Genomic DNA, 20,348 nt, shown 5'->3' on the forward strand with positions numbered 1-20,348 from the left:
TATCTGAAGCTCATCAACCAACCACAAAGGATAAATCCAGCAGCAAGCTGCTACCACAGGGGATTTTGTGGTGATCTTTGAACTTGAAGCCGACTCCAGTAATGAGGAAATCATGCCTCCAGATGCAGTCACAGGGCTGGGCTGCCATTTACAGATCTGTCTGGCCCTAGGACAGCCGGCAGGACCATGGAGTCTGTGACTTGCCAAGGGCTCAGTCCCCTGCCAACAGGTGGTGGACAAAGGTGAGAAGCGGCTGCTCCTGCCATCTTGCAGCATCGGTCTTGAATCAAGTGCCAGGCCCACTGGTCCCCTCTGAAGGCCAAGCCAACACTTGCTATGGCTTTTATGACCACACCCCATAGGCTCCTCACTCCAAGCCTGCATTTTTGGAACCCGTCGACTCCTGTATTTTATCAAAGATTTTCCCAAAAGGATCTAGACTGGTCACTCTAAGGGAGAGGAGAATTTTGGTCTGAATTCAATAGATCCTTTCAGATGTTTCTGGATCTTCTTAGAGCCCGTGACATCTAAGCTTCTGGGATGTGGTCTTGCTTTCCGCCTCTGGTTGCGTCTACCCAATAATGTTTACTGAAATGAGTGGGGACATTCATTTCCCCCATCCAGGTCCCCTTGGGCATTGCCAAGGGCATGGTCCTTGATAAGAGTCGTTATTACGGAACTTAAGATTCTAGATGAACAGAGATCACGCAATAAGTTGATGCTTCTCAACCACCTGGTCTTGCTTCTGAGAAGGAAATCCGGCAGGAAACACCTTTACTAATTGGTATTGTATCATAGCTCGCTTTCAACTTTACAGACACTTCCTTAAAATAAAACCACAAGGTATGCGTGTCTCGGGGTGGGTGGGGGGAGAAGGGGGAGGAAAAGTGACAAGACCATTGCTGATCGGAGTAATGAAGCTGGGGAAAACCACGAGCCAATCCAATCGCCTGTTATTTAACCCAGTTCCGGGGTTAAATCCGGGGTGAGGAAGCCCCTCTGGAGCAGCCAAGCTAGGTCCACCCACTGTACTTGTCACCAGGCCACCAGACCCTCAGGGACATGGGATTTCTGCAACTAGCTGCAAAAGCTTTCAAACCTGTTCTTAGAGCCAGGAAGACTGGCAGCCGCGGGGTGAAGTCCAGAAAGCCAATCACCCTCACACGTGGGAGGAAGGGTCCACCCTGCAGAGGCTGGGAAAGCAACTTTGTGGGGGGGGGGGTCTCAATAGAAGGATGAGCAGCCCCGTTTGTGCTCATCTCGCTGGATTGAGAGGTCAAGACGCAAAGGAAGAGCTGCTGTGCTCAAGAAAGCAGCCTACAGGCCCTCAACTCCGGGAATCCTGTCCCCTTCTTCATCTCCACCCTAGGGAGCCCAAGGCATCTCTGAGGGAAGACATCACGCAAATACACACCCAGACACTGGGGCTCCCACTTAGGAGACACCCTTCGGTGTGTGACAATCATCTGCCCACTATTGTTAAACCAACCAAGTCCCCTGCATTTAGGACCGGGGTTGGGGTGTTTAGTACAGTCTAAAAAGGTCCGGTGTCAATCCCCTCCCCCCCATCTTTTTTCTCCCAACACATCTTTTCAGTCTTTGGTGGCGGTGACGGTGGCACAGAAACGAGGATGCTCAGAATAACCGACCTTAGAGGGGGAAGCAGCTGCCTATTGCGGGGAGCACTACCGTGGGCACCCTGAAGGCTACTGACCAGTGCTCAAGCCTTGTCCCAGTCCCTGCCCCGGGAAGACCCGGGATGGGGGCATGATCACTACACAGTCTTTACTTCCTCCTCCATGAAGTCTCAGAGCAATTTTGGCCTGGGGCCAGAGCACACTAGACACACCTCACCTCACAGGATCTGTGATCGTTGGAACCAGTGAGAGGTCTCTCAGGATGTGCTCCCCGCCAGCGAGGTAATGCCATCTCTCAGCGCAGACCCCCCCTTCAGGGCCACCCCACCCTCCATGGCGAGGCCTCCCAAGAGCTCCAGGGAGCAAGCCTCACATTCCCCACCACTGAAGGTCCAGAGCTTGTTAGCACTTGGCCCCACTCTGTGGATGGGATCTAAATCCTACAGCCCTGGGACATTGGCGTTTCTTGCTTGTGCTGTTTTTTCTGATGGAGATTTCCCCCAGGTTAACAGCTGTCCAGAAGTGGAGGTTGGATGTGGTAAACAAAGCCTGTGTTCCTCATCACTACATCCCCCAGTTAAAATTCTTTAACCAAAAATCCTGGACTAAGGAGGCTGTTTCAGAAACCCTAAGCAGGTTGGAAGTACCGACGAGACCTATCTGTGCCATTTCATTTTTCCATTTGGAGCTCATTGACCTAACAAAGACCCCAGTGGACAAGTTTAATCCTCCTCCCTCCCTTCCAGGATCCTGCTATCCTCCTGTGGCCCTATTTATACACACACTGACAAAAAAATAAAAAATAAAATATACACACACTGCCGCCCCGTGGGCACCGGGGGCCAGGGCCACCGGCCATCCAGGAAACCAGCCCAGGGCATCCCCAAGGGCAGGGAGGCAATCTTGGAAGGCAGCGCCCTGGCTGGGACACAGGGGCTGGAGAGACAGGCTGGAAGGTTCTGGAGAACCCAGTGAGCCAATGAGAACCACTTGGCTCCTCCAGCAGATGGGACAGCAGTACCCCTTGCTGAAGAGTCCCCATTTCTTGAAGAAACTAAGCTTGATCAGAGGGGAGGCAGAATGGGCCAGGACAGCATTCCCTAAGCCCTTCAAAAGTTATGGATGTGCTTGCAGTGCTGATTCTGGGCTGTCTGTCCAGAGTACAGAAACTGATCTGTTTGGCAGATGTGAAATAAAAAAAATATATAAAAAAAAAATAAAGGAAAAAAGGAAAGCAAAAGCTTTCTATATACGAGAACAGAAAAAAATGTGTGTATGTGCAGAGTATGTTTAAACTGGACGTACACACTCATGCCAGATAGGAGGAAAACACATCTGCTTGCTAGGTCTGTAATCCCACAGAATTTTTGTTAAAAAAGTATTAGACGTAAGTGCTTATTAACTCCTTTTAAAAATGGCCCGTGGATGGAGAGGTTTCTTCTTTAGTGGCTGGGATGGGAAGTTGTGGGTTAAGGGCAGCAAGGCTATGTACACTTTTTTTTTTTTTTTTTGCTATGTACACTTTTTAAGAACACTTTAAAGGAACCACGAGATCTGCCATAGTAGCTGTCACCCCATGTCGGTTTTAGGTTATTAAGCAGCGAGTTCTGCTTTCTTTTTTCTTTTTTCTGAGTTCTGCTTTCTGTCAACACACTCGGGTCGGGTCAAGGGAGAGGCAGGGGCTGTGCTGGGAAAAAAGGAAAAAAATCTGTAGTATGTGTAATTTTTTGTTTGTTTGTTTTTTGGGTGGGAAGAGCTGGTGCACGTGCTCTGTGTAGGGAGGGAACTTGCCTCAAAATCCCCTGGAAGCTGCTTACAGCTGGCATGTCCTAGCTGGAGAGTGGGGGGTTCAAGCCCCAGCTCAGAATAGATGCGCACTGGTCTCAGAAAACCCGTGAACAGTGCTCATCTAGCCTCCTCCACCTTGTACTCCACCTACCACCGAACCGCCCACCTGCCCCAGACATAATCATGAAAACACCTTCGAAAGAAATAAATTAGTGTGTGAAAGGCATGGATGGATTTTATTTATTACCCTATATCTACAATTTAATTTGAGGTAAAATATAAGCAACACATAAAAATGCCTATTTCTGCTACCATGTAATATAATTCTCCATCGTGAATATTGTGATAAAGCTAATGAAAACTCTATGCCATCACATACTCTAGCTTCTCATAGCTGGTATTTTACAACTCTCATTGTCTGTGAAATCCAACCCAGGTAAGATTCTCCCACAAAATGGCGCAGAATATCAGAGGGCGCGTCGTTAGCTTATTGGCCTCTCTTTCCCCACACTGGAGCCTCAATGTTACAAGTAGAGTTCTGAAACAATGAAGGCGATGAAAACCCCTGGAGTCTGGTCCGAGCTGGAAGTGTTCCAGAGAAACCTACACCACAACAGGTTGCGTGACCGCGAGGCTTTAGTGTCTGTCGCTGAGCTGGCCCAGACACTCCTACCTGATCTCACACTTCCAGTAGGCCACGCACTTTATTTGGACGCACAGTCACCATGGAAGAGGTCCTCAGTATTCCATCTACAGGCCACACGCTGACATACTAACCTCTTACTGGCTTGTTAGGTGATCCAGATGGTGGTTGTTTTTAATTATGATAAAAAACATATGAACCATGATAGATAGCTTAGGAAAAGGTTTAGTCAAATATACAGATACTAACTGTTCACTCAGTCGTCAAGGAGAGCCGTGAACAAAAGGATCATTTAAATGATTTTTCAAATAGAAAAACTAAAAGGACTGAACTATCACAGGTGTTTCTTCACTGCAGGAGCTGAGATGTTCCAGTAGGAGAGATCTTCGCTTGATTGGAAAATAAACACCATAGCTGAAGGCTCTGCTGATACGTAAAAAATCTGATGAGATTCATCCCTGTCATTTTCCCTGTCGTTTTTCCAGCATTGCTGTAAAATCCTTATAATACATTCCAAAGTAAACCAGCCATTCCAAATCTACAGTCACTCTGCTCTTTAATTCAATTCACAGAACTGCTGAAAAAGTAGACATTTCTATCTAAAAGTAGAAAAAAAGGTTTGTATAGAAGGTATTTCTGTTATACAAGTATATTACACAGCTTGGGGCAGTAACAGGTCCAAAAAGCTCTTCTCACCCACTGATACTTTAAGCTACAACAGGAGAGAAAACAAACAAGCAAGAAACCACATTAATCCAGTTACAGGAATTTAACAGTGGCAAACATCAAAACTCAATCAACACGTAAGGCCATGACCTGGACTAAGTCTATGAAATATCCAGACCAAGAAAAAGTCTTTGTATAAAAAAGTACACCATCAGGTACAGATCAGAGCCAACTACTGTGAAGCTAGACCCTACAACCATCATGTCAACTATTCAACTGCTCAGGCTTAGTGAGGTTCAATGGGACCAAAGAACCAAGCGGGCAGACTCCTGGTGTTACTTGGCCAAGTTCAAGAAGTCTGGAAGAGCAGGTTCAAGGCTGTAGATTAATTATGCAAGACGCACGATGATTTGTTGAATCTCAGCCAGACTCTGCAAATACTATTTTTGTCAGAGTAGTTCTACGGATTCAGAGTGAATTCCAATGGAGAGGATGAGATTTATTTTCCTTTTAGGGCAAAAGTGTTTTTTCATCTTTGATTCACAGACAAATATTGATCTAAGGAAAATCTCTCTATTTGATCTTCTAACTCAAATCATTCAGTAGGGCTTACACTTGACTTCCTAAGACCCAAAGGAGGGGGAGGGGCATCATTTATGGCTGAAGCAGGGCAAACAAACTAACTTCTAGGTGTGTGTGAATACACTAGGTTCAGACGGACACTAGATGGCACCCCAGACACAGAAGCGGATTTACCCTAGGAGGGAAGAGGTCTACCACGTAGGGTCTGGTTCTTGCTTGATCTGAGAGTTTCCATCAGTCTCCTTTATTTCTATCAAGAAAAACAAAGGGGGTGGGGTGGGGTGGGAGAAAAACAAAAGGGAACTGGTAAGTAAGTCGCACTATAAATGCAAATCTGTATGATTATAAACCCACTCCTACCAAACTCTGCACTAAAATGATTTAATAGGAATCATGAGATAGTAAAAACAACATTTTCAGAGACCATGTTCTAGCAATCAGTTCTAAATTCTGTTACTCCAGTTTTCAAGGTAACAAACACCATATTACTTATCTATTTAAAAATCTAGGTTAGAAAGTGGCCACTGAACTGGTTCAGGAGTCATTCATTAAGAGTCATTTGGAGAGAACAGAGCAAAAGAACCACAAGTCACCGCTAACAAGACATTTCTGGACACTAATGACAGATCCAATTCACCTCAACACAAAAGAAAACACAACTGCAGGGGTTTTAGAAGAGGTGGCATGAAAATCACAATCAATGCTTTCTGAAGGCACTCATAAGGAATTTCAGTGTTTGACAGCTGGACTAACCCTTTTTACCTTCTGTCGCAGGAACCTCCAATTGGCTGGGCTCAGCTGATTCTGAAGAGAAACACATGAAGATTTATCTTAACAAAGTCCTAAAGTCGCTCTCACTTACTTACAGGTCCTAGAGGAAGCAAGGAGAAAGCTCTCCAGACACTGCACACAAAGCACAGGTCCCAGATGCAAATAGCAGCCACAGCTGCTTGGGATTCAACAGGACAACTCAACTAGACTCACCTAGGCTCCCCCAAATTTCCTCTTCTGACATGTGCTAAGTTAATGGGAGCAACCAAAGTCTTAAATAAAAATTGCAATTAACATAGCTCTCACGAGAAAGAAGTTCCTTTTTAAGGTCTTTCCCTCCCTTCCTGTGGATTCTGTTTGATAAAATAAATGCCTTTTGTTGCTTTCAAGTGGATCCCAGTAGCAGGCCTCAACCCTAGTTTCTAAGGGACCTTTCTTTAAAGCCACGATTTCCACCTGACACAATGTGGCTGATAACAAGCATTAGATACGAATGGTATAAAGGAGTAAAGTCAGAAAGACATGTTTGTCACTAACAAATTACCCTCTACAACACTGGCCTCCCAGGGTTCCCAGCCTTCTTTCTGCCTGACCGGGACAGTGCAGTCAAATGGCATGTGGCCCACTGTTCTATTAGGACCCAGAGCTTGAACACAACAGACCTCTGAACACAGACAGGATTCATAAACACGAAGTCTGAGTGTGTAAATGACTTTCCCTAAAGTTAGGCACATGTAAGCAAGTGAGGTCTATCCACAATTTCATGTGATCCACTTTGTCGCAAAAGTAGGAATGTTTGTTTGACCTCACTTAATTTACCTTGTATCACTGGGCCTTCTGATTCACTCTGATCAACCAACTCTGAAAATAAAGCAAATTCATTTAAACAATAATTTACTGGCTGGCTATTACAACGGAAAAGCATTCTTACAACCATTCTCTACTTGGATGCTTCAAATTTGCCAGAACAGGTGCTATTTTCCTTATGAAAGGAGGGAACACATATTAAAAGTACTGATATATCCCATGAGAATAACTAATTCATAGTCATTACCAGAAAGTTCTATTATATACTACTGCATAAGGATGAGAACAAAACTGAATATTTTAAACAAAAGATTGGGGGGGAGGGGGAGGCTTAAATACAATACTCTTTGAAACTAAAAATTACACAGAAAACAGATGCACTGGGATTAATAACCAAACAACAACAAAAAACAATTAAAAAAACCCCCACACATACACAAAAACCCTAAAAGAAAAAAACATTTCTGTAAATGACCAAGCTCCCTGGTGTGATTCAAGTCGAATGTCACAAGGAGGATTAAAAGTCTATGAAACAAGGTCTATATCCTCTTTCATTATTAACACTATCAGATACGAACATACTTGGCCAAGATAGAGAGTATAATAAAAGCTGAATCTATAAAAAAAAAAAGAACCATAGTAGTTTAGGGGCATAGCCAAATGAATACAGACCAACACATGTATGTATAGTATTTGCTAAAAAAACGATTTTAAGTGTTATGAACCTCAGGGAACTGGAAAACCACATATATTTGTTCATGCAACGATATTTGAGAGCCCAACATGTGCCAGATCCTGGCTTATATATTAACAGAAGCAAGTGACATCACATTAAAAGATCTTATTTCAGCACTTTAATTGCATAATAAAGGAACTGCAGTAATAATATCAAATACAGATTATTCTTATGGAACGTATCAAGTATTGCTCTACGTGAGGAGTCAAGAAGCTTTTTCATGAAGAACTAGTTAGTGTGTATTTCAGACTTTGCAGGTCACAATGGTCTGGTACAGTTTTCCAAGCTTTCTGCCATAAGCAAAGGGGCCAGGAAATGTTCTCATAAAAGTTTATTTACAAACACAGACAGGAGCTCCCTCATCTGTTTTAAGATGTTTGACAATGAAGGAGTCATTTAAAATGCTCGAAGACTCTCAAAATGGGTACCAATAAAACCATTTTACGAATGAATGAACTGAGATTTAAAAGACTGAGCAAGTAAAAAATAAATAAAAAATAAAAATAAAAATAAAATAAAATAAATAAAAGACTGAGCAACTAACCCCATTTTACATGCAGAAAGTGCCTAGTGCTCTTACACAGGGGCTAAATCATCAAATTTGCCTGGTTACCGCTGTAGGTGAGGTAAAACATTACGTGCTGTGAGCAAAGGGCATGTATACACCAACAGTCTCTCACACCCCAGAAAAGAAGAAAAGGAAAAAGACTCCATGAAATCTACTCACGGTTATTAATCACAAGTCCCGGAAACGGTCTAGAGAGAGAAAACAAATTGTGTAACAGTTTATTTTTACTCTACAAGAATGTACAAGTACATTCAGTTTATTTAACTAAGATTTAACTCCCGTCACTTATGTGTTAGAATGAGCAATATTATCCAACTACATTTCTTTCCTTTTTTTATAAAGATTTTACCCATTCATTCATGAGAGACACACAGAGAGAGGCAGAGACACAGGCAGAGGGAGAAGCAGGCTCCATGCAGGGAGCCCGATGCGGGACTCGATCCCCAGGACTCCAGCATCACGCCCCAAGCCAGAAGGCAGATGCTTAACCGCTGAGCCATCCCTCCAACTACATTTCAATCTTACACTTCTTAATCTATGGACAGATGGACAGATGAATAACTAATACCAACCATCACTGGAAAAGGTCACATGAACAATGGTGAAAACATAGGAGCCAAGGAAAAAAAAGAGTGCAGTAATTCCACTGACATGCCTAGTGGAAGCAGGCTTTCACCCAGTCCCCTGGGGAAGAGCACACACTGCTGATATGGGTTAAAAGGGACAGGTTAAAAGGGATAGAAACAAGATTTTTAGGGAAGGGTACCAGGAGAAGAGGAGCAAATGACAAAACGCCTTAGGGGGTTACCACATGAACTATTTCCAAGAGCCAGTCCAAAGGGATTTCTACTAGATACAGAGGGAGCTTGCCAGGGAATTGACTGTGAAGATTTAGTGGTAGTGAAGTTTTGGGGGTCGGAAAGGGTGGAGACTACACGGACCCTTGCTTAGGCGGATGGGAAAGAGGACATCCACTGAACATCTTACTGGGATGAGCACTTATGAATGAATGTAATCTCATAATGTCACTGAAGTGTAGGTTTAATCATCATTCCTGCTCTCAAAGATAACAACTACACTTTTATAGTACAGACAAGGACACAGAATGAGCTGGCTGGCTTGGATCGGGTCCCTGTTTGACCTGAGCCTGTGAAGAGGTGCCTGAGGAGACACAGGCTGGCCAACTGTTTTCTGTCTTGGGCCAGCCAGTAAGTATTTTCAGCTCTTTGCAGACCATACTGTCTCTGTCCTAACTGCTCCGTTTTAGCCTATAAACTGAAAGCAGGGCAGCCCCAGTGGCTCAGTGGTTTAGCGCCGCGCCTTTGGCCTGGGGTGTGATCCTGGAGACCCGGGATCGAGTCCCGCATCGGGCTCCCTGCATGGAGCCTGCTTCTCCCTCTGCTTGTGTCTCTGCCATTCTCTCTTTGTGTGTGCTTCTCATGAATAAATAAATAAAATCCTAAAAATAAACAAACAAACAAACAAACTGAAAGCAGTGGTAGACGCTATGTACCGCTAACTGTATGTGACTCTGTTTTGATAAGACTTTATAAGAGCAAACAGCAGGCTGGATCTGGTCCACGGGCAATAGTTCGCTAACCCCTTGCCTTAAAAACTAGAGAATTAAGAGTCAGCTCAGGAAGAAAAGAATCCCACAGTAGAAGAACTCAAGCATTTTAAGTGTTCCTTTTGCTACATGGAAAACCTGATTCTATTATTACATAGAACTATATTCTGGAAGATGACTTAGCCTCATGATCTGCAGATTCATTCTGACAAACAAGCAGGGAAGGCTCACTTACCTAATGACTGTGAATTTAATGAACTCAGCAGAATCTAAGATCCTTCTCATGGAGCTGATTTCCAGGTAACTGGGGGCTTTGAATGAAACTCCGGGGGGCATGCCATCAACCACCACACAGCCAGGGTTAATTGTGATTTTCCTGTAGGGAACTTTCACAGGGAAACCCATACCAATAGCTTCACCTAGAACAAGATAAGCAGCATAAAAGCACAGATCAATCTATCATCTCTAAAGTGTTAGAAAGCACACGAGCAACATTTTTAAAGATGGTTTCCACGGTTAATGATGGCCACAGTACACAACAAACTACCTTACCTCTGAACCTTAATTCTATTCACTTTGATGGCGATCTTCATCAAGAGTCTAACACAGCTAAGGTTTCCTTAGGAAAAAACTTTAGAGAAACTCGAACACTTGCATTCCAACTTTATTTCCTTTTATGTAGGAAGATAACAGCTATCTGAGCATAATCCATTGTGCAGATGTCACTGGAAGGAAATGTCCTAGCTCACTGCAAGGGGCACCATGCAAACACCAAACTCACCAAATTTCCGACTGAAGAGGTCATTCACTTGCTCTCGGAGCTGTCTGGCTTTTTCAACTTTTGACAGCCTTTCATTATCATCATCTAGAAAAGGTAAGAGGATAGTCATACCTTAATAATGCAATTTTAATTCCAAGTTAATTGTGAGGTGCTCTGAGTGAACTTGCTTCTTGTTTTCAGAAGATTTCAGTATTTTATACTGATCAAGATGGAAATGACTTAATCAAGTGATTTGACTCTAACAACACAAATGAAAATGCTCTGCCTTTGTTCCTGTTACAAGGAGCTTTGCCTGCACTTTAGAACAAATTTCTGAAATAAGACAAAAGGTACTAGCTCATGCCTGCATCTGGCCTAGAGCTTTCTGAAAAGGAACTGATGAGGTAATGTGTTTGGGGAGTGCTTTCTGCAAGGCGGGCGGGGGCACCGCACCACACAGAGCGAGCTCCAGGAACCTGAGTTGGTCAAGTGAAAGCCCAAACATGGAAAACCCCACAAAGAGAAAGACAGAAACATCATACCTGGAATCGTCACCTGAATGATGTTAAGATCTTCAACACCTGATGCAGTAGTATTAACGTTGGGTGATGAATTTATTTTTCCTTAAAACAGAAACTTCAGATTAGAAGACATGCAAAATGTAATTAAATTAGCTCTACCGATGTGCTTATAATTCAGACTACACAATACAGTATTTAACCCAATTTTGTACAAGGGTTGTTCCTTCTTCTGGTGTATTTTGTCATCCTGGGGGGATTAAGCTTCCTGACAGATGGTTTATACCCTCTACTTTTTTCTCTTTCTCGTGTTTTAGTACAGCATCAGACACACAAAGATTCTCATTTATATTAAATAAATTCAAAGTTGTAAAGAAATCACAACCATGAGTTTTAATGAGCTTTCTTGGTTTTGATTCAGTAGCTGCTCTTTCAATAATCTTTTTTAAAAAGTCAATGCAACAAAATAATTTTCTCACAGCACATTTTCCATAGCACTCACTCCGACACTCACTCGGAGGGCTCTTCGAGGAGGAGGTGCTCTCCTTAATTGCAGTCTCAAACATTTCAGGCCTGAAAAACAAGTAGAGAGGAAAAAAAGTGTGCTAATCATCCAATAGCAAAACATTAAAGATCAAACAAAGATTTTAAAATTTTACTTTCTATACATATACATTCAACTTAGTAATGGAAGAACAGAAAAAACATCCCTCGTCTAAAGTAACATACACAAAAAACCCAATTCTAGTCATGATCACAATGCCTATCCAGTCCTGCCTAGCTTATATTAGCTTCTCCTGTCCATGGTTTCCACTAAACCTTGGAAGAATCCAGTCAGTGCTAGACTTGAGGATGGACATATGGAGCACACTGTTCACGGGTAGCATGTAAACAGGGACAGGCTTGTGAAAACTTAAGCATGTGTCTTTTTCTATTAAGAAGTAGAAGCAAAGGGATGCTTGGGTGGCTCAGTGGTTGAGCATCTGCCTTTGGCTCTGGGCATGATCATGGGGGTCCAAGATCGAGTACTACATTGGGCTCCCCACAGAGAGCCTGCTTTCCCCTCTGCCTGTATCTCTGTCTCTCTCATAAATAAATAAATAAATCTTAAAAAAGAAAAGAAAAGAAAAGAAAAGAAAAGAAAAGAAAAGAAAAAAAAGAAAAGAAGTAGCAGTACAAGCAGAGGCTTTAGCTATTGCCAGACCTTTACACACCTGGCCAGAAGTACCAAAGGTAGGAGGAATGCCTGGGTGGCTCAGCGGTTGAGTGTCTGCCTTTGGCTCAGGTTGTGATCCTCGGTCTGAGGATCGAGTCCCACACCAGGCCCCCTGCATGGAGCCTGTTTCTCCCTCTGCCTGTGTCTCTGCCGCTCTCTCTGTCTCCCTCATGAATAAATAAATAAAATCTTTAATTAAAAAAAAAAAAAAAGAAGTACCAAAGGGGGCCATTGTGGTTGGCAGTGTCAGCTTTGGTATTTGACAATACTGCTACATGACTCAAAAGCAAGCGTTAAACAAATGACATCTAAAATTCACTTCAGGGATTCCTGGGTGGCGCAGCGGTTTGGCGCCTGCCTTTGGCCCAGGGCGTGATCCTGGAGACCCGGGATCGAATCCCACGTCAGGCTCCCGGTGCATGGAGCCTGCTTCTCCCTCTGCCTGTGTCTCTGCCTCTCTCTCTCTCTCTATCATGAATAAATAAATAAAATCTTTAAAAAAAATAATAATAAAATAAAATTCACTTCAATCAATTTCAAATAATTCTTGAGCACTAACCCATATTTTTAATTTTTTTTTATTATTTTATTTATGATAGTCACACACAGAGAGAGAAAGAGAGAGGCAGAGACATAGGCAGAGGGAGAAGCAGGCTCCATGCACTGGGAGCCCGATGTGGGATTCGATCCTGGGTCTCCAGGATCACGCCCTGGGCCAAAGGCAGGCACCAAACCGCTGCGCCACCCAGGGTTCCCCTAACCCATATTTTTAAATTCTGATTATTTCCATCCATTTCAGTTGTGGTAGCCTAATTCACAGACCTCCAAAGTAGATGGAAATTTATTTCATTTTTTTTTAAAGATTATTTATTAGAGAGAGAGAGAGAAAGAGAAACAGGCGAGGGAGAAGCAGGTTGTATGCAGGGAGCCTGACGTGGAACTTGATCCTGGGTCTCCAGGATCACGCCCTGGGTGGAAGGTGGCACTAAACCACTAAGCCACCAGGGCTACCCTGCAGATGGAAATTTAGAATATTCTGGGGGCACCGCCTGGTGGGCTCAGTTGAAAGAGCATCCGACACTTGATCTCGGGGTCACGAGTTCCGGCCCCACAATTATGTGTAGAGATTAGAAAAAATAAACGAAGAAAGGGAAAATATTCTGTAAGCTGGAGAAATCACAGGACTTTATTAAAACTGCACACCTCAGACCCCAGCAGCATCAACCATTAAAAATAGGACAATGGTAGACCTAACACTATCAAGTTTTTATCCCTCTGACAAGCTATAGTCCTCCTTTCCTTTCTTACCAATTATGAAAAAATTGTAAAATCTACGAAAGCACAGCTTAAAGAACTTTTTTGGGGGATTCCTAGAGCTCATTTTGTCTTGACAGAGGTGAACCCATGTACCAATCTGCCTGCATCACAAGTACCGGCTTCAAGGCCAGTCTTGTTTCTGCTAACTGCCCTTACTTTTTAATGATGAACTTAATCTTGGCCTTGTTTCTGAGTATCTTCTCCAGCCTTGGAATGCCAAAAGTGGACGGCCGCCGGAATGGCACACCCTCAGGCAGGCCCTCCACATAGAAGTCTTCTGGGAAAGATTCAAATAATGCAAACGGCACTTTTACAGCTTGCTTAAGGCCAAGAGCTTCGCCTGTAAAACACAGAGTTTCTCTTATTTCTCACATTCATCACTTTTCAAAACTCAAACTTTTTTTAAAAATGCATTTTAAATTACATTTTGTAGCTACTAAAATTATATATATATATATATATATTTAAAGATCATATTACTTTCAATCTTAGAAAAATTTGTTCATTTTGCAGGCTCAGAAAAGTGGGAGAAATGATGGCATTCATGCTTGCAAAATGCACGCACTTCCAATGACCGTAAAATTTAAATGCTAAACATTTTATTCTGTGCACATTCTTCTACTGAAAAAAGGCCACCATATATTTTAGCAATAACATTTCAAAATAAGCTTACCGCATTTTTCATTGAAAAGATTTTCAACTTTCTGTTTTAGGTCTGTGATTTTGGCATTCCAGGCTTCTGCAAGTGAAAAATGAGACCATTACTAACAATATTTAGCAAAATACATCTATGCTCAGCATTCTTATTTTATTGTACATTTTTTAACAAGCACACAAAAAAATACACAAGTTTTTAGCATAGTCATATCTTGGCAACTACTCTAATCTGACATTATTAAACTGTTTTATCATATTACTGATACATTGGCCACAAATAAATGACATAGACTAAAATTAAAAATAAATGAAAACCAAGAAACCTCCCACCAAAACAATGATAGCACCTACTATGCTCCAGGTATGGTTCTACCCTTTAAATAACTTAGTACTTAGAATTCTCATAATAACCCCATGAGGCAGAAGTAATATCCCCATTTTACACATCCAGAGACTGAGGCACAGAGGGGTTAAGTAGCTATTATAGTGCCTTTAATAGCTCATATATACTGACTTACCAGATAAAAAAAAACAATTCACCTAGAAAAATAACATATTTGTATTGGTTCCTTTTATTTCAAATGGATGAAATTAAGAAAAATAAAATTTATATGTACCAAAGGAAAATTCTCTCCCTCGAGGCTTGAAGGGAACATTAGAACCATTAGTCTGGGTAGGGGTTCGAACCGTGGAGGTTTGAGGGTTGTTGTTATTAGGGCCTAAAGAAAAATTAAAAGAAAAAAAATCAATCAATGCACATATTTCATCATGTTTAAGTACTGCTTGTGATTCCCCTTAAAAACCAAATCAAGTTCAAACAGGACACAGGCACTGTGCAATGCAAATGGACACACAGGCCCCAGGCCACATCCACCCATCCTTCTACTTCCATCCTTATATTCAGCCATTTTTATCCAGACAGAATTGGCTTTCCAGAAGATCTGAGGTATTTTTGACTCACTGAATGCTTCGTTCGAGCCCTTTTGGAGCCATCTAATTTTAGGGTAGCTATGTCTGCTTATGTGTTTTCCTTTCAACCCTTGATCATAATCACAACGTCAGGTACAGTTATCCTATCTCTAGTAAGAAATCTTCCTTTAGATTCTCTAGCTGACTCTGGACACATCCTTCCTTTGGGGGGAAAAAAAAAAGATGCTTATTTATTTAACAGATGGGGAGGGGCAGAGAGAGAGGGAGAAGCAGATTTCCCACTGAGCAGGGAGCCTGAAAAGGGGGCTTGATCCCAGGACCCTGAGATCATGACCTGAGCCAAACTCAGAAGCTTAACCCACTGACCTACCCAGGTGCCTCTTTCCTTTGAATTCTTAGTATAATTTAGAAATAGTGTTCTAGGAAACCAGTTGTTTTTCCATTGAATGAAGAGGACTGTTTAGGTGATTCTGATAAATCCCTGACCCTGATTCTTCTTTATGTAGGGTCACCTAATGATTAAATAGTTTATTTTAATCTGTAGCCAACCAGCAATATTTAAAAAAAAAAAATAGTCAAAATAATGGGAAATTTTTTAAAAATTAAGTTTCCTCATATTTTCTTTAGAAAATAACCAACATTCTAAAGGTACATCTTCAAACTCCGATTTCCTAGTTTGTAGAATATACGTATGGACTCTGGGCTTTCTGGGCTTTTCTGGGCTCAGCAGGTTAAGCGTCTGACTCTTGATTTCGGCTCAGGTCATGATCTCAGAGTCCTGGGATGGAGACCTGCACTCAGCAGGGAGTCTGCTGGAGATTCTCTCTCCTTCTGTCCCTCTTCCACCAAGTATACCCGTATTTTCTCTCAAATAAATACAATTTAAAAAATTTTAAAAAAAACACTCTGAGCTTTCACCTAAACTATTTTCCTACTGAGTTACCTACTTCCTATTCTTACCTCCAATGTTTGCAACAACACTACCAACAGTGAAAGGTGCATATGGTCACTGCCCCAAGCATGTTGTGTGTTCACTAATTTAGTTTTCACAGGTAACATTACCACATCCAATGTACCCATGGAGACACTGAGTCCTGGGGACTACGTAACTTGCTGGTGACCACACAGTAGGTGCTGGGGCTGGGATACCAGCCATCGGAGTCTGGTTCCTTGGTCTTCACCACTACACACTATACACTACACACTATAGTCTCTGATGTGCTTGTGGACAAGACCTTGAATGTCAGCAAGGGAAAACCTCAGTATGTGTGTGGCCATCCCTATCTTCTGAACTTAGCCTGGATATGGCCTTAGAATCCTCACCAGTATTAGAGGTGTTGGTGGGAATGGAGGATTCAATATGAAATGTATCTGTCATCCTCCATTAAATGTCAAGGGATGCCTGCGTGGCTCAGTCGGTTAAATGTCCAACTCCTAATTTTCAGCTCAGGTCATGATCTCAGGAACGTGAGATTGAGCCCCGTTTCTGGCTCCCATTCAGCACAGGGTCTGCTTGTCTTCCTCTCTCTGCACCAGCCCCCATTCGCATATATGCTCTCTTTCTCTCTCTAAAACAAATACATAAGGTCTTTTTTTTTTTAATTTTTATTTATTTATGATAGTCACACACACACACACAGAGAGAGAGAGAGAGAGAGAGACAGGGAGGCAGAGACATAGGCAGAGGGAGAAGCAGGCTCCATGCACCGGGAGCCCGACGTGGGATTCGATCCCGGGTCTCCAGGATTGCGCCCTGGGCCAAAGGCAGGTGCTAAACCGCTGCGCCACCCAGGGATCCCCATAAGGTCTTTAAAAAATAAAATAAATACAATAAAATGTCCAGACCCAACATTCTACTCTTTAATTATTTCAAAACTCCTGAATAAAAATGCTAGCTTCCTTAAGATGGTATAGCAATGAAAGCAAAGTGTATGTGGGCTAGCTGGTTCTAGCAGCCTGTGCCAGCTGGCAGGTACAACCATGGAGAGGCCATCAGTCCCTCCCATCACCACAGCCCTGCAAGAGGCCACTAAGGCACCCAGCTCACAACTCTGCTTGTGTCAAACCAAGCCTTTGACAGTAACAGAGCAAGACAGAAAGGAGTCTGGGAGCAACAGACCGAATGGAGTTGATTGAACTATCTAGTTCTTATCATTCTTCATTAATGAAGCAACATTCAGGTTGATAGTTAAGTGAAATACCACCACACACCCTCTGGAAAAGCTTAATTTAGAACAATGACAATGCCGAATCCCGAGAGGACGAGTGGAAGCTGGAACACATACATGCCTGGCAGGAGTGTAAAATGGCAAAACCACCTCGAAAAACTGTTCAGTACTTTTGCATAACATTAACAGCTCAATGATTCTGCTCCTAAATATCTCAAGAGGAGGAGAACATATGCCGCACTTTGTACACACATGTTCACAGTGTCGTTTTTAGACAAGGCTGGAAACAAAACCAAATGTCCGCTGACAAATGTATAAACAAAATGTGGTGAATCCACATCATGGTGGAACACTCAGCAATAAAAAGGGGATAGTGAAATATGCCCCAAGTGTAAATCAAAAAGCATTCTGTCGAGAAAAAGAAGCCAGCCGTAAAAAGAATAGATACAGTATGACTCCATTTATATGAAGTTTCAGAAGAAGCAGAAGCATTCCATAGTGACAAAAAGCAGACCAGTGGTTGCCTGTGGGCCCGACTGGGAGGGACTGGCTACTGAGGGCACCAGGGAGCAAATCAGAGTGATGGAAATGTTCAAAAAATCGACTGAAGTGGTGGCACAAACATTTCTCAAAACCTAAACCATACAATCACAATGAGTACATTCTACCGTGTATAAATCATATGTAAAAATTTTACTTTTTAAAAGTAAAACAATTCCAAACAAGCAGGACATATAATTTAAAAACAGTATTAGTATAGTGCAAACAAAATACCTCCCCTCTTCACTAAATGGTCAAAAAGTTCCTGGATATGGACACAGCTATTACTCCATACATCACCTTAAAATACTAACAACTGTTTAGTGGTATTTCAATGACTATTACTTACATTTAGAGTCCATTTATAGCCTTGTTAAGCAACAGAAAGCTACCATGGGACAAGGGCCTCTACAGCATGGGGAACGTAATATAAACCTATTCTCTGTTCATCTCAAGTCAGGTCAAAACCGTTTTTCACCAAGCCATCACTGATCTTAAGCCCTTTCCTTTTGAATTAGAAACAATGGGTTTCTAAACTAGTATAATAAATGGGTTTATTACCCAATCTAAAGGGCATTCCTATCTTGTTTCCCTTGCTGAAACTACTGCAAAGCAAGAAAAGTATTAGCAATTACACGGGACCATCCCAGTTAATACATTTATTTGTACTTAATAAACCCTCAAAATGGGATCCCTGGGTGGCGCAGCGGTTTAGCGCCTGCCTTTGGCCCAGGGCGCGATCCTGGAGACCCGGGATTGAATCCCACGTCGGGCTCCCGGTGCATGGAGCCTGCTTCTCCCTCTGCCTGTGTCTCTGCCTCTCTCTCTCTCTCTCTCTCTGTGTGACTATCATAAATAAATAAAAATTAAAAAAAAAACAACCTCAAAAAATAAAGATTAAAAACTTATGTCCATACAAATGTTCATAGAAGCATTGTTCATAATACCCCTAAATCAGAAATGTCCCCAATGTCTACATGATAAATGGATAAATAAAATGCGGTACATTCACATGATGTAATGTAATTCACCAAAAAAAAAAAAAAAAAAAAAAAAAAAAAGAAATGGAACACCCAATGGGATGGTTATTATCCAAAAAGTAAGAAACAGAAGGTGCGTCTGAGGAGGGGGCTCAGTTGGTTAAGAGTCTGACTTTGGCTCAGGTCATGATCTCATGGTTCTGGAACAGGGTGCCAGCATGAATTCGGAGTCTGTCCCTCTGCCTTTGCCCCCCCCCCCCCCCCCAAGTAAATAAAATCTTAAAAAAATAAGAAACACAATAAAAAGTGGTGATGAGTACATGGAGAAACGGGAATGCTTGGTACGTTGCTGACGGAACGTCAAATGTGTGGCTGGGGTGGAGAATGGAGCGGCAGTTACTTAAGTGAGGGGAATTCTGTATTGACCAGGTGGAGTTTCAACAGGGGAAGAGGACAAAGGTCTGGAGATTGACAGCGGTGATGGTCGCACAACAATGTGAATGCACTTACTGCACAGAACTGCACGTTTAAAAAATGTAGACCGGGATGCCTGGGGGGCTCAGCAGTTGAGTGTCTGCCTTCAGCTCAGGCCATGATCCCAAAGTTCCGGGATCGAGTCCCACATCCGGCTCCTGCATGGAGCCTGCTTCTCCTCCCTCTGCCTATGTCTCTGCCTCTCTGTGTCTCTCATGAATAAATAAATAAAATCTTTAAAAAATAAAAATAAAAAGAACGGTCAAGCCTTGTTATGTCATGTATATTTAACCAAAAATCTTAAAAGGTGGATGGAGGGGAAGTCCTGGAGAATTAGGACAAGCTACAACCCAGATGCACCTGGAAAACATGATGCCAAATGAAAGAAGCTGCTCACAAAGGATGTCCCACTGTGTGTGTCATTCCTCTTATATGAAACGTTGAAAACAAGCTGATCCAGAGACAAAAAACTAGATGAGTGGTTCCCAGGGGCTGCAGGGACAGGGAGATGGGAACAACTGCTATAACCATGGGGTTTTTTTCCTGGGTGATGAAAAGGTTCTGGACTTCGACCGGTCGGTCGGTTGCTCAACCTTATGAATATAATAAAAATTACTGAGTTGTGTAATTTTAAGTGATGAATTAAAAAAAATAAAACGGCTAATTTTATATATGAATTATACCTCAATTCTAAAAATAGTGTAGGAGTCAAATATTTTTCTTACCATTTTATAGATATACTAACTGAAGCAGAGATTTTAAGTAATTTGACTAAATGGTGGAGCCCAGACTTAAAAAATCTAATAAACACGTTAGCAGCAGAAATAATGTTAGCACATTATTTAGTTTTAAATTCTCCCCACCCAATCAAGAGATCTAAAAATAAAGCTGCTCGGGAATTCTAGAACAGCTTCTTGCTTGTGCTGACAATGGGTCCAGGGAGGGCTGATACTAAATCTCCTCTATACCTTGCTTTGTATGTACACCTGAACCTGCTGGAGTTCAATGGGTCTTCCTGTATCC

At 42.3% G+C, this 20,348-nt stretch overlaps 1 protein-coding gene across 23 annotated transcripts in view; it reads right to left on the bottom strand.

Moving 5' to 3' along the window:
- Nucleotides 1-3,634: 3,634 nt before the first annotated feature.
- The window catches only part of GTF2I (general transcription factor IIi), a 115,106-nt gene continuing 98,392 nt past the window's right edge, over nt 3,635-20,348 (bottom strand). For 13 of the 23 annotated variants that reach the window (XM_072752817.1, XM_072752834.1, XM_072752828.1 and 10 more), the window contains 12 exons: nt 14,851-14,952; nt 14,250-14,315; nt 13,733-13,916; nt 11,558-11,616; nt 11,068-11,148; nt 10,547-10,630; nt 10,001-10,184; nt 8,358-8,386; nt 6,907-6,948; nt 6,079-6,120; nt 5,491-5,566; nt 3,635-4,780 (listed from right to left, as the gene is read on the bottom strand). In XM_072752817.1, coding sequence (XP_072608918.1) covers nt 5,508-5,566; nt 6,079-6,120; nt 6,907-6,948; nt 8,358-8,386; nt 10,001-10,184; nt 10,547-10,630; nt 11,068-11,148; nt 11,558-11,616; nt 13,733-13,916; nt 14,250-14,315; nt 14,851-14,952 — 932 coding nt within the window. In that variant the 3' untranslated portion in view covers nt 3,635-4,780; nt 5,491-5,507. Of the gene's footprint in view, nt 4,781-5,490; nt 5,567-6,069; nt 6,121-6,906; nt 6,949-8,357; nt 8,387-10,000; nt 10,185-10,546; nt 10,631-11,067; nt 11,149-11,557; nt 11,617-13,732; nt 13,917-14,249; nt 14,316-14,850; nt 14,953-20,348 lie in introns of all 23 variants that reach the window. The other 10 variants (XM_072752816.1, XM_072752832.1, XM_072752822.1 and 7 more) reach the window with 1 other exon arrangement.

The sequence above is a fragment of the Vulpes vulpes genome, chromosome 3, assembly GCF_048418805.1.
Source record: "Vulpes vulpes isolate BD-2025 chromosome 3, VulVul3, whole genome shotgun sequence".
In the NCBI taxonomy this organism is placed as follows: domain Eukaryota; kingdom Metazoa; phylum Chordata; class Mammalia; order Carnivora; family Canidae; genus Vulpes; species Vulpes vulpes.